The sequence below is a fragment of the Geotrypetes seraphini genome, chromosome 18 (assembly GCF_902459505.1).
Source record: "Geotrypetes seraphini chromosome 18, aGeoSer1.1, whole genome shotgun sequence".
NCBI classification, from domain to species: Eukaryota; Metazoa; Chordata; class Amphibia; order Gymnophiona; family Dermophiidae; genus Geotrypetes; species Geotrypetes seraphini.
The window spans coordinates 32,379,686-32,397,805 of record NC_047101.1 but is presented as its reverse complement, the minus strand read 5'-3'; the positions used below and the strand labels follow the sequence as shown (position 1 = coordinate 32,397,805).

Genomic DNA, 18,120 nt, shown 5'->3' with positions numbered 1-18,120 from the left:
GGTGCAATATATGATCATTTTTAAATGAATACTTGTAGGTACATCCCATGATGCAACTGGCTGCTTTACCTCCAGCCCACAGTGCTACGGTCAATGCAGTGCATGATTTATGTTTCTACCGTGGGTTCCTGATGTCAATTATGGCTTAGATTGTATTCTGTTGTACTTACTATTTCTGTTGCCAGATGATATCTAGATATTTGGAACTGAATATTTGGGTAAAGCATCGGTTGCTGCCAGCGTACAGATAAAAGCAAAATTCAGGGCCAGTGATATTATCCAGATATCTGCTGGTTATGCCAAGTCTCTGTCTCCAGCACTCTCCAGACAATGCCGAGGTAGTCTGTTGCAATTTCCATTTGCTCTATCCAGATAACACTGGGGTGGTCTGTATCATTTATCAGCATTAATATCTGATAATACTGCTGAAAATGCTTGAATTGCCTCAGTCAGTGCGGCTTACCCAGGTCGTGGATGCTGTTATTCAATGTTGCTTTGAATATTAGGCCCTTAGAAAACTGGAGAGCAGCAGTACAACTGCTTGAACCATAGAGAGGATTCCCTCCAAGTGGAAAGGTAGCACCCGACATTTCTGTAGACCACACTATCTTATTGACCAGGTAAGAATTTATTGGCATCAAAGAAACAGTTTTGAATCAGTTTTCATTTTTTGTGAAAGCAATTTACTGTCTCTGGCTCATCACCAACCTCTTGTCGCTCCCTTTTCGGGGAGAGGGGTCCCAAAAGGCTCAGATTTGGATCTATTATTGTTTGATATCTTCTTTAGCCTCCTTGCTCCACAATATATAAATTCTGGGTATTAAAGCATTTTATTTGCCAGATGGCATATTGCTATCTTGATCCACTATGCATTGATCTTACTAGGCTTCAAACATGCCTGGATACTTACCAATCATTTGGCTCTAAATCTGCTAAAATCATAGCTAGTTAAAAAGTGCTTCAGGACACTTAGGCCCTATTTTATTATTAATTGTTTGCAAATAGATCGAATAAGAATTTTCTCAATCGAACTTCAATTAGGGGTAATACTAAAAAAAAAAATTTGCCCATTAAATTATAAATATGTGTAAAAGGGTGCTTAGAATCCCAAAAATGATTCTACCTGGAGTTGGAATCATAGGTTTCAGTCATCCCACCAGTCCAGTCCAATATGATTCGATACATTTTTAAGAAAAATAATTTATATAAGTGGAGGGGCATTTTCGATAGGACATCTAAGTCTGAGTTTGGACGTCTGTCTTTTTTTTTTTTTTTTTTTTTTACAATGACCTATGTAGATGTTTTGGACCTTAGTACGTCTATCTTTTTTGTCCATTCTCAAATACAAAGACAGCCGCATGAAAAACGCACAAAAACAAACTCTTCGGACGTCCAAGCAGCAGCATTCTTAGCAAACTGTTCACAGGCAGCTGAGCATCCTGAGCACAGCAGAGGCGCACTCTAAGGATTACTGCAGAGAATGTCATATTAAAAGTCCCAGGTACAGCTGTCACTATAACTTGCTTATATTGTATGGGGAACCCTCCAAAATCCACTCAAAACTTACTGTACCCAGGTGTCATCTTTATGTAGGTACAGTAGGTTTTGGAAGGCTCACCATACCAATATAAGTAAGTTATAGTGACATCTACCTGTGACTTTTAATGTAATGTAGCTCTACACCAGTAACTCTTAGAGACCCTCTGTTCTGCTGTGGAGATATAGGAGGGGGGTGCTGGAAAGTTCTCAGCCCAACCAACTTCCTAAATCTGACGTTATTTTGCCACTGTAGCTGAAAAGAGTGTTAGTTTTGCAAAGTACCAATTTGTAAAATCCTAACAAAATAAACTAAACACTTTTTTTAAATTCTTTATTCATTTTTAAAAACTTTCAATAAGTGCAATATAAGATAAAAACAATTTATACTTTAAGATCACTTAATATTCTATCAGAAACTAATTCAAATCTAATATCCCACCCCCTAATACCCAAACAATTAACTTCAATCATCCCCACCCCACCCCCCTCTCAGACGTGTGTATTCAAAGGGAAAAAGTAATTAGTTAATGGCTCCCAAACATCCTGAAATTTCTTAAAATGCCCCTGTTGAATAGCTATAGCCATTCTGAAGATATGGCATAAAGAATTCCACCAGAAACTGTAACTTAGCCGATCCCAATTTTTCATAATGTGCTGTAATGTACGATATTTGGCTCTTCGCTCTGATTGATGTGCCAAATAATACCGTATCATATGATAAAGCCTCCAGTGGCTACAGGAACAAAATAGCATCAGATTTAAGAAGTTGGTTGGACTGAGAACTTTGCAGCACCCCCTCGTATTTGAGTCATGTGAATCTGTTATACAGGCTGGAGAAGTAAGGGGGGGGGGTCAAGCCTTAATCCCTCCAGTAGTTTTCTGGTCAGTTTGGGCACTTTGTTTTAGCACTTAGACACTTTTAAAACAGGTCTAGCTCCAAATGTAAAAAAAAAAAAAAAGCCCAGGACGTTTAGTTAAAGGTCCGATTATGCTTGCCAAGCGTCCAAGTCCTAAATTCACCCAAAACATGCCTCTAACACTAATGCACTGGAGACAGAACAACCAGAAAGATGTCTAAAAAGGCTGTTTTGAGAATGCCCACTATAGCTGCTCCTGAGATGGTTCTGCCAACAAAAGTCCATTTCCCTACTAGCTGGGATAAGGTTGGAAGATCTTGCGTATTTTGGAAAGGTGATGTATGGGAGAGAAAGTAGGGAAATGGACTTTTGTTAAATCCACGAGTCTCAGCAACCAGACTGATTGCATCACTGAAACCAGTATGTTGGGCAATAGGGGAGTCCCCAATGATACAACTGGCCAGTTGTATCATTGGGGACTCCCCCATTGCCCAACATACTGGTTGCTTTGTCTAACTACCTGTTTGTTGGAAAAATAGTGACGATCACCTGACAGTGTCATTTTACTTTAATATATAATATTCAAATTCTTTATTTAGGATTGCAAAGTGAGATTTGTGTTTGTTTTTTTAGAACAGATATTTATTCAGAGTCAGTGTTTCAAGGCTTCTGAGAACAGTTCATTACAACTTTAAATATGTTCTTTTCTGTTCTATTTGCAGTCGATGGTACTACTTCTACAGAGCCAAAGGCAGTACATCTTTGAGTATGATACATCAGACCGCCTCCATGCTGTCACTATGCCCAGTGTTGCTCGGCACAGTATGTCCACTCATACATCTATCGGCTACATCAGGAATATTTATAACCCTCCAGAAAGCAATGCTTCAGTGATTTTTGATTACAGTGAACATGGCAGAATATTAAAAAAATCCTTCTTAGGAACAGGCCGACAAGTGTTCTACAAGTATGGAAAGCTATCGAAGCTGTCTGAGATAGTTTATGATAGCACTGCGGTTACTTTTGGATACGATGAAACAACTGGTGTTTTGAAAATGGTTAACCTACAGAGTGGTGGATTTTCTTGTACAATTCGTTACCGAAAAATTGGACCTCTTGTGGACAAACAAATCTACAGATTCTCTGAAGAGGGCATGGTGAATGCTAGATTTGATTACACTTACCATGACAACAGTTTTCGTGTAGCTAGCATCAAGCCTATCATAAGTGAAACACCCCTTCCAGTTGAACTGTACCGCTATGATGAAATCTCTGGCAAAATTGAGCATTTTGGAAAATTTGGTGTCATCTATTATGATATAAACCAAATCATCACCACAGCTGTGATGACTCTGACCAAACACTTTGATACTCATGGGCGCATTAAGGAAGTTCAGTATGAAATGTTTCGATCGCTTATGTACTGGATGACAGTCCAGTATGACAGCATGGGACGAGTAATAAAGAGAGAGTTAAAACTTGGGCCCTATGCCAATACTACCAAATACACCTATGATTATGATGTGGATGGACAGTTGCAAAATGTGGCGGTTAATGACAGACCCACTTGGCGATATAGTTATGATCTGAATGGGAATCTTCACCTACTTAATCCAGGGAACAATGCCCGTTTGATACCCCTTCGCTATGACCTACGAGACCGAATTACACGCCTTGGAGATGTACAGTACAAAATTGATGACGATGGATCCTTGAGTCAACGGGGCTCAGATATATTTGAGTATAATTCCAAAGGTCTCTTGACAAGGGCTTACAACAAAGTCAACGGATGGAGTGTTCAGTACCGCTATGATGGATTAGGTCGAAGGGTTTCATATAAAACTAACTTAGGGCATCACCTCCAGTTCTTTTATGCCGATCTTCACAATCCTATTCGGGTAACCCATGTCTATAACCATTCCAATTCAGAAATTACCTCCCTATATTATGATCTCCAAAGTCATCTTTTTGCCATGGAAAGCAGCAGTGGAGAAGAATACTACATTGCATCCGACAATACAGGGACCCCGTTGGCAGTGTTCAGTATCAATGGCCTAATAATTAAGCAACTTCAGTACACAGCATATGGAGAAATATATTACGATTCTAACCCAAATTTCCAGTTGGTCATTGGCTTTCACGGGGGACTATATGATCCTTTGACTAAACTGGTTCATTTTACTCAGAGGGACTACGATGTCTTGGCTGGGCGTTGGACATCTCCTGATTATACAATGTGGAAAAACATTGGTAAGGATCCCGCCCCATTCAACCTCTACATGTTCAAGAACAACAACCCTTTCAGCACTGAAATGGATTTAAAGAATTACGTCACAGGTGAGACATCTGGTTGCATTTCATTTATAGTACTGATTTGTGTTTATAGTCAAAATTAATTTAGTCCATAACATGCAGACCCTGCAAAGATTTGAGGGGCTCTTTCACTAAGCTGCATTAAAAAGCGGCCTGCGCTATTCCACACACTGAAGCCACTTTTAGCGTGGTGGTAAAATGGCTTCATTTTCCTCATTAATGGCTACACACAATGGTGTAGTAAGGGAGGAGCAGTCCATGCTGGGCACAGTCTTTGTGAAGGGCATAGGCACTCGTCCTCCTCTCTGCCCCCCCCCCCCTACTGCACACATGTGCCCCTTTCCTTCCCTCGTTCCTCTTTAATTTTTCCTGCGCGAGCAGCATTATGAACTTGCTGTCCTCATCGGTGTCCCCTAGGAAGTGATGTCAGAGGGATAGTCAAAATGACGCAGGTAGTGAGTTCATTCTGTTGCTCTCGCTTGAAAAATTAAAAAGGTACAGAGGGAAGGGGGGGAGAGGGAAGGAGCAGGAAGGTGGAGAAGAGGGCGGGAGAGGGGCACCACTTTCCCTCGCTACACCACTGGTCACATGCTAATTCCGCCTTAGAAACATAGAAACATAGAAAAAAGTAGCAGAAAAGGGCTATAGCCCACCAAGTCTGCCCATTCCAAGTATCCCCTTCCCTGAATTTACTCCCTTAAAGATCCCATGTGAGTATCCCATTTTCTCTTAAAATCTGTCACGCTGCTGGCCTTTATCACCTGGAGTGGGAGTCTGTTCCAATGATCCACTACTCTTTCGGTGAAGAAGTACTTCCTGGAGTCGCCATGAAACTTCCCTCCCCTGATTTTCAGCGGATGCCCTCTGGTGGTCGAGGGTCCCATGAGCCAGAAGATATCATCTTCTGACTCGATGCGTCCCGTGATGTACTTATATGTTTCAATCATATCTCCCCGTTCTCTTCTTTCCTCAAGTGAGTACAGCCGCAATTTTTTTAATCTTTCTTCATACGTGAGATCCTTGAGCCTCAAGACCATCCTGGTGGCCGTTCGCTGAACCGACTCGATCCTCAGCATGTCCTTTTGGTAGTGTGGTCTCCAAAACTGAACACAGTACTCCAAGTGAGGCCTCACCATGGCTCTGTACAACGGCATCATAACTTCAGGTCTCCTGCTGACGAAACCTCTGCGGATACACCCCATCATTTGTCTTGCCCTAGAGGAAGCCTTCTCCACTTGATTGGCAACCTTCATGTCCTCACTAATGATCACCCCTAGGTCGTGTTCCGCCGTGGTCCTAACCAAGGTCTCACCATTTAGTACATAAGTTCTACGCGGTTTCTCTTACCCAGGTGCATTATCTTGCATTTTTTAGCATTGAAGCCTAGCTGCCAAGTAGTTGACCATTGTTCCAGCAACAGTAGGTTGTGTGTCATATTATCAGGTAATAAGCTTTTGCCTACTATGTTGCAAAGTTTGGCGTCGTCGGCGAACAGTAATACCCTTCCTCTAAGTCCTTGCATCATATCTCTTATGAATAAGTTAAATAGAATCAGGCCCAGGACCGAGCCCTGCGGCACTCCACTGATCACGTCCGATGCTTCGGATGGGATACTGTTCACCACCACCTTCTGACCATTAGAGTGTGAGCATTTACTGCTACCTAATTTCTGGGCAGTAAGGGCTCACGAGCTAATGATGCATTAATTGTTCAGTGCACAGCAATCTGCACAGTACATGCCTACTCTCTGCCGATCCCCAAACCACCACACGATACCTGGGTGTGCCCCACGGTAGTGGTTTATAACCTGCAGTAAGCATGCGTTAGTACTTTCTACAGCTTAGTAAAAAGGGCCCCTTAGTGTTAGGATCAGAAAAAAATGTGTGACCAGATGAGCAACCAAGGTAGCAAAAGCGGGGTTACAAAGAACAAAGATAAAGGCAATCAAAGTTTGGAAGGGTAAATTTGGGCAGCTTTCCTTTTTGAAAGTTTTGTGTACTACAGGGCCAGTCGAATGGGACTATAAAATTTTCACTCCTACTAACAACTATGTCCCAAATGGAAACGCAGGGGACCTCAAAAACACTGCAAGGCCACACATCCCACGCATGGGCTCACACATAAGCAACCAGCGCACTCAAAATCAGAAAAAAGCAAAGAAAAGTGGAGAAAAAGCCTCAGTTCAGCTTCATTTGGCAAAAAAAACTGCTTTCTAGGAAACACTCCAAGGTTGGAAATACTTGCACACATGTAGTGGTAATTATAGGTGGAAAAGCCAGCACTGTAGCAGCCCCCTGAGGAACCACTCACATACAAAGGCACGCCAAAATAAAAAAAATTGTGTGACCAAGCTCTGTACAATAACATAAAGTCACCAACAATTTCAAAAAAAATCCAAAAGCAGAAAAAGACAGAGAAACTTAGCTGCCAAAATGGTCAGAGTAGTTCACAGAGCACTTCACTCGGGACTCCACCCTCCAGCCACCGCAGCCAATAAACCTCGGGGAAATCTCTGTTTCGCACTGCTGCTTCAGGGGTTACAGTCTTTCTGCCCTCCAGCTGAGAAGTCTGTTCAGACCACACACCAAACACAGAGAACACGGACACTCCACCCCCTGGCTTTGATGCTTTTTTATGTTTCATAGCCTAAAAACTGCAGGTATCTAAAGTGGGGCAAGTGATTTCTGGGGTAACTTTTTCCATATTGATAAACATATCTCGGATTTTAAAGACCTCATTAGTCTAGATCAGAGACGGAAATTCTGCAGTTGCTATCCCTCTATCACATCCCCTGCTTTTGGTAACTTTTTGCTCAGCAGGTCACGTATATATTCTTTCCCCTTTAACCCTTTCAGGACCATAAGGATCGTAGGCCAATTTTTGTGGTTTTGACGACATTTTTATGGTAAAAAGGGCTTGCAGATGCCAAAAAATTGATTTTTTTTGTGAAATATCATTATTTTTTTATAAAAAATCAAACTTCTGGCTTATGGACAGTGTGGCAAGTGAATCTTCTCGTCAATCTGGCAACGACGCTAATGAATGAATGTCGGAACCAGTTTGTTTACATAAAGGCAGTATCATATGGAATCCGTACATATCAAATTTAGAATTTATAGGATTTTAAAGTTATGGGACAAATATGTCCCTTGGTCCTGAAAGGGTTAAAGGGCAATTTTGAAAGGACACACATATTTCCAAACTGCACAGAGGCTATTAATGGACATATTTTACCCAATTTTCAAACATAAACAAAACCATTTTTTCTCTTTCAAATTAGCAAGTGCAACTTAGAAAATTTTAAAGCATCTGCATACATTCTACCAGGCAGCAAAACAGTGCACAGAGATTTGCAAGTCAAATATACACATAGGCTGGAATTCACTAACCTGCCTGATCGGTTAGCTTTGTGAATTTAGCCCATAGTTATCTTTCTCCATGCTAAACCCCCCCCCCTCCCCCCTCCCATGCTCACAAACACACAATCACAGGAACTCTCTTTTTAATGCAATTAAAAGTGCACATCCGTTTTCCTGCATTTTTCACTGGGTAACATTTATACAAGGTAAATAACAAAATTCACCAAATAGTCCACAGTAGAAAAGGGGCAACCAAAAAACAGAGCAACACGGTGGATACAACAATCTTGATAAATAGTTTATTGTGAGAAAGTCTTCACAAGTAAAAGCGGTGCATTTACAAAAAAAAAAAAAAAATCCAAATGGTGCACAGTATCAGATCTGTGATATGGACAACCTTCTTCTGAGGTCCTATGAAAATATGTAAGCATGTAAGTCTACTGGTAAGTATGTGACATGTGCTCACACACAAGAAGTGCTGGAAACAGAGTGAAATCTAATGATATACAGAGTATCAGACAACCAGCGAGCGCAGCACGGTATACAGGAGAGTTTTATGCCTGTTCATTATCAATTTTTTGTTTACCTTATCCGTTCTGGTTGTCTGATACTCTGTGTACCAACAGTAGGGACCACCAGACCAGTCGGGTTTTCAGGATAGCCCTAATGAATATGCATGAGAGAGATCAGCATATAATCAAGGTGCCAGGCATGCAAATCTGCTCAATGCATATTCATTAGGGCTATCCTGAAAACCGGACTGGCCTGGTGGGCCTCCAGGACAGGGTTGAGAACCACTGATTTAGAGCTCTGGGCCACAGCAGAAACCTCTACCTCTGCTTAGATAAAAGGGGGATTTATGCGGTAACCTATAGACCATAGGTGTCAAAGTCAGTCCTTGAGGGCCGCAATCCAGTCGTGTTTTCAGGATTTCCCCAATGAATATGCATTGAAAGCAGTGCATGCAAATAGATTTCATGCATATTCATTGGGGAAATCCTGAAAAACCAACTGGATTGCGGCCCTCGAGGAGGGACTTTGACACTCCTGCTATAGACGGTTAAGTGCTCAATAATAAGCTCAACTGGCTATGTGTTAGCTGGCTTCACAAACCCAGAAATTCAGTGCTGAAGCCCAGATATGGCCTGGCTTTGAATTTCTGGGCCTAACGCCAGCAGCTGCTGTCTGAATACCAGGCCCTGTATTTTTACTATTGCTTACCATGCCATGGACCGCCAGAACTAACAAATAGATTCTGAAAGAGATCAAACCGGCTATGTCACTTGAAGGCCAAATGATGAAGTTGCGACTGTCTTATTTTGGTCACACTATCAGAAGAGAAAGATCATTGGAGAAGGACATCATGTTTGGGAAGATCGAAGGAACCAGGCAAACAGGGCGACCTGCAGTCAGATGGCTGGACACATTGAAAACAACCATGGGGATGACATTGGAGGACCTTCCAGACTAGCACAAAACCGAATTCTTTTTAGATTTGTAATTCATCAAGTGACTAGAACTTGAACACGAGTTGCTGGCACCTAACCATTACCTAAAAAGAGCCCCTTCCCGAATGAGCACATGTGCTCCTTACCACACTCTGCCTCCTCACGGTACTCAAAAGCAGGAACGCTTACATGGCCGCCATTCACTTGGCAGTTACATCATGTAATAGAGAACATATAGCAATTAACTTTTGATGAAAACATAAAACATACAGAAAAGAAAAATAAATTAATTGGCAGTGCAATTGGGCAGGCAAGCAAGCTCACTGGCATCTTAGAATCTGATTTATCGGTGCCTGAAATACATGAATTGCTTCTGTCCCTATTAGGTGGTTCCCCAGAGTAGAGCAGATGAGTCGCTCAAAGCCTCAGCCAAGAACTTATGACAGATATATGGAGTGTAATACCCTGAAATGAAACCACAGACGCGGCATCCCTCACACCCAATGCTCTTTATGAAATGTAATTACACCAAATACCTGAAGACGTCTTTGGCGCCAGCACTTTCTCTGCTTTTATAACAGCCTGCCCTGAGGAAGAAACGGATGCTAATGAATTCACACAGCTGAACACTCATTAGTGGTACTAAATGAAACACAGGACAGTCAAAGTTTTGGCATTTATTAAGACACTGAAAAGAAAAAGCAAAGTTGATAACAAGTAAGTCTGAGAGGGAAAGAGACCCATCTGCTTCCTTTTAACCAATGAGATATGGCGGAGAACACCAGGCATAGCCATGCATTTATTTCTTAATTACGAGCGGTCTTTGCTTTTCAAGACCTACCAAAAATCCAATTATGTCGTTGCTCAGCCAAGCAACAAATTAATTCAATCAAATTATTTCCTAAATGAAAGTGTGTTAAGGTATTTTTCAGAACTACACGCGAAACACAGCATGGATTGTAGCTTTCTGCAGCTGTCAGAAAAAAAGAATTCAAAATGGTACAAAATTTTACAATCTCGGAGACAAGCAAGCATCATCGAAGTACCAGCAAACTGTAAATATTCTGTTGTCAGATCAAATAATTAGGCAAATGCTTTATTCTTTTTTTTTTTTTTTTTTTAGGACCTCTCAAACATTTGAAAAGCACTATTCATTCTGATGTTGTCTGTGCTCTCTGGTGAAAGTGCCTTAATTAACCCATTGGGGTCCTTTTATCAAGCTGCGGTAGGGGTTTTAACACACGCAATACCGCGCGTTAATCCACCTGCTGCGCTAGCCGCCAATGCCTGCATTGCGCAGGCATTAGTTTAGCCAACCGCGGGGGGTTAGCGCGTGATGAAATGTCCGCTTGAAAAAAGGACCCCCTAAGTATTTGTTCTTGCTTGAATTTCAGTTTAAAGGAAAAATCATTTCATTTGTGGGCTTTCACCATTATGCATTGCCGTTAAACTGCGACTCCGCCGTGCCGATCCGTCTCGCAGTCCCAAGCAGAAGCCACCTTTATAAATGCAAAGCACAAGGAAGCAGAAAAGATTTAACAACAGTATAAAATGCACAAACCATTCTCTTTAATAAGCACTTTACCAGGACGAACAGGGCACGAGTTTAGTTGCATGCCCGACTCCTAACCAGCTCTTCTATTTTCAAGCAGAAAAATATGGTGCCTTATATCATATTAATGTAACCAACAAAAAACTAGGTTGATATATCAATCTTCTAAGAGACTAAATCGAAATACCTCAGCCCCACCACTCCACCGCAATAATACTTTCTAAAGCGGGAGATTTACGTGGTGCTTCACAGACTTCATACTTGCGAGTCGGATGACTGCGGCGACCTCGGGAGACCCTTGAGACAGTACAAGTAGTGCGAAACATGTCTGGTCGGACTCCCAGGTTTAGCTGTGTGTAGACGCTAAGTATACAATCTTATATACTTTTTACAATTTTCTATTTATTGATAAGTAAAAAATCAAAATTAAAAATTAAAACAAAAAATATTTAAACGAATACAATCACGGCGATTTGAGACGATTTACCAATGATGAAGCACCACGTAAATCTCCCGCTTTAGAAAGTATTATTGCGGTGGAGTGGTGGGGCTGAGGTATTTCGATTTAGTCTCTTAGAAGATTGATATATCAACCTAGTTTTTTGTTGGCTACATGATCTAGCGGAGTGGGTTGGTTATATAACTACATAAACTACTGGTTCTAGATTAAAGCTTATATCATATTAAAACACCTAATACTAATATGCTATTGTTAGAGTAATAACAGTAATATTCCCTTCAATGAGACAGAAGATCTCAAGTGTCTGCGCTTAGACCCTTAGAGCTAATCATAAGGACTGACCTACATCAGTCCTATTCATCTCAGTGGGATTTTTAAAGATTTTTTTATAGATATTAAACTTTAAGAGTTTCTTTAGAATTTTAATTGCAAAAAAAATTCTATATAATTGTTGCCCTATATCGGTTCAGTTTTCTTTATCAATCAATCTTCATTTAAAGCAATACTTAGCTTGGGCGAAAGTTCTCACCAGAAGACGATATTACGACGGAAGATCTCCGTTTTGCCCTAAGATCATTTGAAAACTGCTGCGAATATAAAAAGAAGAGCATACAACAATTAACTAGATTCGAAATCCCATTAAATATTATTATTACATTAATTTTTAATTTTAAAAGAAACATTTTTCTATTTTATTATTCTCTTTAAACAAACTATGACAGCTCAACGCAGCCACCCCTGTCTATACTACTTAGCAATGGAAAAATTCAATATACTAATCTTTATTTTAAGAAATTAAACTTTAGCCAAGGACATACCTATTAGCAATGAGCATGTTATGTTAACATTTATTATTTATCTACTTATTCGTCAGTTACCTGAAGGGATTTGCCTTATATCATATCCCATGTAGATTATTCACCTCCTGCTGTCCAAACAACACAGCTGAAAAGGCCCTAAAGTTAGAGCTTGTTTTTATGATCTGATCAATCTATGTCCGGTAGTGAAACCACAGCCGATTAAGTGCAATATTCAGCACATAAATCGGGCTAGATTCTCTAAGGCCACGGATCCGATCCGTGGACGTGGGGCTGATTCACAAAGTGCCCTCCTGCAAATGGGGGCAATTGTAATCACGCCCCCAACCGACCGCACGGATCGCTGAAAAGCAGTCCCAACGCATGCGCAGACCATCTTCTTTACCTTGGGTTTTTTTTTACTTTTTTACTTCGCGAGCCCATGGTTTTAACCTGCTTTAAACCCATGGGCTCACCCTGTGGGGAAGGGCAGGAGAGTCGGGGCAGAGAGCAGGGCAGTCGGAAAGGACCTGAGCGACTGGTCCTCGGCAGTGGCTTATTTTTTTGATCGGCCAGCCCAGTCGGTGTTCCTCTTTTTTTTTTTTTTTAGTGAATCGCTGCCTGCCTATATTTGCATGCCATTCCCCCTCATTTGTATGTGCGGATCGGAGGTTGATCGGCACCAAGGTTAGTGAATCGGGTCGGGGAACCATCGGGTAGCAAAGTGGTCGGGACACGATCGGTGCCCTTAGTGAATCTAGCCCAAAGATTGGAATGATTTATGCCATCCTATTTATGTGGTTATCTTGGCCAGTTAAGTGCTGCACATGGGGGTGTTGAAAAGTTCTCAGCCCACCCAAGAAGACAATGACGTGGATATGGGTCAATCAATGATCGGAAACAATGTCAAAACATAGAATTTTGTTTTTGCAAATTGGCACTTAATGAAATAAGAGAACGCTTTTTTCAGCTCAGAATTTAGGAAGTTGGTTGGTTGGGCTGAGAACTTTTTAACACTCTCTCGTATACAGGGCAGGATTAATTCTTCGAGGGCCCCTAGACACACATGTACACTGGGTCGTGGTCCCCGGCATTGACGGAAACCAATGCAGCCAACCACCGGCATCAACGGCAACGCAGCCATTTTTTTTTCAGATGGCAAAGGGCCCCTTCTCTTCCCTCCCTGCACAAAAACGGGCCCCCACCTGATGACAACAACACTGCCCTCCCATAGCAAAGGGCCCCCACCTGACAACAACACTGCCTCCCCCCCCCCCGGCATCGACGGACGGCAATGCAGCCAAGCAGCTCCAAGAATGTCTCGCGATACCAGAAGAAGTAAGTGACGTCGGAGGGGATCTTCTTGGAGCTGCGTTGGCTGCATTGCCGTCCGTCAATGCTGGAGGGGGCCAGTGTTGTTGTCGTCAGGTGGGGGCCCATTGCCGTGCAGGGGGCCCTGTTGCCGTCTGAAAAAAAAATGTCATGGTAAGTTGTCTTCAGCGGGCCCCCCTGACTATTTTGGGCCCTAGGCACGTGCCTACTGGGCCTATTGGTTAATCCAGCCCTGCTTGTAAATGGGTACTTAAGTGAGCAAGTGCTCACATTTATCTTTACAAAAATCCAAAAATATCACTCCAAGACAAAAGTGCCACACAAGCCAAGAAAGCTAGCTTATTACTTAAGCGAAAGAAAAGCCTCAGACAAACGGAGAGGTGGACCCACGCTCTTCCACCCAAACATCATAGGCAAAAAACTTTTGTAGGCGGGAGCAAAAAAAAAAATAAAAAATAGCCGAGAATGATTACTGGTAAAAACCACTGAACAGAAATAGGCCAGGCTGACGATCGTTTCGTGGCCGGTAACCACTGCTTCAGGGCCTTAGCGCCAAATCCAGGCTATCAGTACAAAGATCCTAACTGCTGCTTTCAACCACATTTATCTTTAAACCCTCCTCACTTTTCCATAGTTTCTCTAACCAATTTTTTTTTCAAAATTGAAATCAGAGAACACGTCTTAGAAAGCAGATGGCAGCTCAGATTATTCTGACAGATAAAAGGAACATTTGACGGGATAACTCCCCTGAAGCAGCCTAACGAAAAATGAACGGTTTTGGATGTCCTTTTCTAGTTCCACCATATATTTTGGAGATGTAACAACCAGAATTCACACAATACTCAAAATGAAATCTTGCCATGAAGCGATGCAGAGGCGCTATAATATTCTTTGTTTTATTTTTTATTCCTTCGCCAACAATTCCTAAGGTGGCCAAACAGATTGAAAAGGCAACAGTGAAAGTTAGAAGGAAAAAGGAGGTATTTATGTCTCTGTATAAGACTCTGGCAAGACCTCATTTAGAATATTGTGTACAATTCTAGAGACGGCACCTTCAAAGAGATAAACAGGATGGAGTCGGTCCGGAGAAAGGCTACTACACTTCTCTCTCCGTATTTGCGGTTTCTGCACTCACGGTTTTGCTTATTTGTGATTTTTTTGCATGCTGACTCCGCCCCCCCAAAAAAAATTATGTCGTGAGTAAAGTTCCTTTTCTTTTACTGTACCAATAAAAAAGCTTAGCGCTTACTCTGAAAAATCGCTGCTTCCATGCTTTCTCCCAGAAAAACGTTGCTTCCCAGCGTGCACAGAGAAAAATGTTGCTTCCCAGCGTGCACAGAGAGAAACGCTGCTTCCCAGCATCCATAGAGAGAAACGCTGCTTCCCAGCATCCATAGAGAGAAATCTGCTTCCCAGCATCCATAGAGAAAAACACTGCTTCCCAGCATGCATGGAGAAAATTGCTATTACCCTGAAAATCACTGGGAATCGCTGCTTGCCTGCTATAAGCCCGAAAATCACTGGGATATTGATATTGTTATTCCCCAAAAATTTTGAATTTCAGTAGTAATAATAGTGGCTGTTGCCAAAAACCTTGAACAACAGTTGAAAAGTTATTCGCGGTTTCAATAGTAAAAACACTGGCTTTTACGGTTTTTCCATATTCACGGCTATGTTCCACCCGCATCCACCTCGAATATGGCTGCAAAGAAACAGAACAAAGGTCTTCCATGAGAAAAGTACTGAAAACAATGGAGTAGATGGCAACATAGTAAGTGCTGATGTTATTCAAATGGATAAGCTTTCTTGTACAAATGTCTTGGCAACTCAACACATATCACATTTTGACCAAAAGGCCTGCCTGAGGAGTCAAAATTTGTCCAAAATTGCGATCACATAAATAGTGTAACACAATGAAGACTGTGATAATGTCCTATACCGTCCATAAAAAATATCAGCTGTATGAGAAAACAGTTTCAAAATGGTGCCAAACAAAGCGTTAATCACTGGATCTTTCTAACCTTTTGAGATTGTGGCATTTACCATGGTGAGCATTTGCTCACTTTTTTTTCAATGCACGTAATTACACATTGGTTTTGTCTGTTGTGTCATTAAGATAGAGGAGTCCATTGTATGTCGAAAAATGGACTGAGTCTGGTCCCTTTACACCAACTACCATTGATGTTTTCGTGCTACAATCAAGTTCTTTGATAATAAGGTTTATCTGGATATAGAGCGTTTTTGATCCAACTGCATACAGAGATTTACTTATCCTACCTTCTTTTGGTTTTGTCTACTTATTTCATAGGTTACTTCCCCCCCCCCCCCCCCCCCCACACCCCACCAATTTTCTGGTTGCTCAAAGTTAGGCGCCATTTGTAGAGTAGAGTTTAGCTCCGAGAACTGCAACTAACTTCATCTACTGAAACATGGTGTAAATCAAAGTCCCTCCTTGAGGGCCGCAATCCAATCGGGTTTTCAGGATTTCCCCAATGAATATGCATGAGATCTGTGTGCCTGCACTGCTTTCAATGCATATTCATTGGGGAAATCCTGAAAACCTGACTGGATTGCGGCCCTCAAGGAGGGACTTTGAGATCCCTGGTGTAAATCGTCATGCCTTATAAATTAGGTGTGGATCCCCCACCCCTAATTCTATAACATGACTCTCCCATGGCCCCACATCCCTTTTTTTAAGCGTCTTATAAAATTTACATGTGTACATTTTAATTAATTCCAATTAATAATTACTTGTTAAGATCCCAAATATTGGTGCGAATTGGCTTGTTATTATTTATTTATAGTATTTAAATACCACTTATAGCCTAAGTGGCTTATATTCAGGCACTCAAAAACATTTTCCGTACCTGTTCCAGTAGGCTCACCCTCTATCTAGTGTACCTGGGGCAATTGAAGATTAGGTGACTTGCCCAGGGTCACAAGGAGCAGCATGTTTTTCCAGTTAATTTTGCTTTTTGAAAACACATTTCCTGTGGATAATAATAATAATAATTTTATTTTGTAAACCGTAATACCAGAAGCAGTTCAGAGCGGTTTACATAGGAAGAGACTGTACACAGACAGCGATGTCATAGAGAATATTGTCAGTTTCATTGGCAGAGTAGTCGGAAATGCAATAGGTATGTCAGAGATGCAACAAGGTAGGGAGGAATCAGAGAAATTTGCCAAAGAGATAGGTTTTGATTGATTTCCTGAAGGCTTGGTAGGAGGGTGTGTTAGAAACGAGGGTGGTTAGACATTTATTCCATTTGCCAGCTTGGAATGACAGTGTTCTATCAAGGAATCTCTTGTAGATACAGCCTTTCAAGGAGGGGAAGGCAAACGGGTAGGTGTTACGTGTGCGGGAGATGCCTGGAAATACGAAATGATTGGGGACGAACCTGTTACGGTTTTGAAACAAAGGCAGGCAAATTTGAAGATGACCCTTGCCTCCACTGGCAACCAGTGAAGTTTTCTATAGAACGGGCTTATGTGGTCTGACTTTTTGAGACCATAAATGAGGCGGACGGCAGTATTCTGTATGATTCTCAGACGTTTGATGGTTTTCTTAAAGGATCCCAAGTATAGGATATTACAGAAGTCTAAGGTGCTGAAGATTAGTGACTGAACCAGCAATCGAAAGGGGAGGAAGTCAAAGTAGTGTTTGATGGTACAGAGTTTCCAGAGGGTACTTGATGATGTATTTTGGTCTTGGCATGGCTATCGGGACTTAGGGTTTTGCTTAAACGCAGCTGCTCTTCATCAGAGGCTGCCACCCTAGGCGTGTGCCTATTTCACCTGAAGATTAAGCCAGCCCTGGCTGAAGGACTTGTTTTGGACTTTGAGGCCAGCTTCAGATTTACAGTAGAGGCATCTTAGCTTAATGCCTCCCCCTCTCAGTCACAGACTGTAGGACGTCACTTGAGCTCACTATCATCCTAGTTTTACTTTAAATTCCTCGTGTAAGGGGAAAGAAATATGTTGCATACAGTATGTGCTCGATACAAAAGAGAAAATGAGTAGCGACATTTTAATGTGCTTATTAAAAATCGCCAATAATATATCAATTTTTAATTTTTTCTTTGACATATGGCCTTTCAGAAGTTCCGACAGTTTGTCATTCAGAAGATCTTACAGCAGTAAAGTGAAATATATGTCTATCTCATTTCATGCAAACATTGCACAAACAACACTTTTGCTTTCAGGCAACGATACACATTAATTATCCAGTACAGGAAGCATGCAATAAATACACTCTTATTTTTACACTGATGTGACATTTTTATAGTGATCTCTCTGGGACCCAATATATGGGTTTCTTACTATAAACTATCGTAGAATTTGACACATAAACTACTTCTCCTTTTTAAGAATTGCCTCCTGGTATAAAGTTTCTATTTCTATTCTTAAAGGGCAACTGTAATGTTAACACTTTACTTTCCTGATAAAAGGTTTTTTTGTCT

The 18,120-nt window shown here is 41.4% G+C and overlaps 1 protein-coding gene across 4 annotated transcripts in view; it reads left to right on the top strand.

Moving 5' to 3' along the window:
• TENM2 (teneurin transmembrane protein 2) overlaps window positions 1-18,120 on the top strand; it is a 1,365,678-nt gene that overhangs the window by 1,341,153 nt on the left and 6,405 nt on the right. For all 4 annotated transcript variants that reach the window (XM_033927365.1, XM_033927364.1, XM_033927366.1 and 1 more), the window contains one exon: window positions 3,119-4,733. In XM_033927365.1, coding sequence (XP_033783256.1) covers window positions 3,119-4,733 — 1,615 coding nt within the window. The remainder of the gene's footprint in view (window positions 1-3,118; window positions 4,734-18,120) is intronic.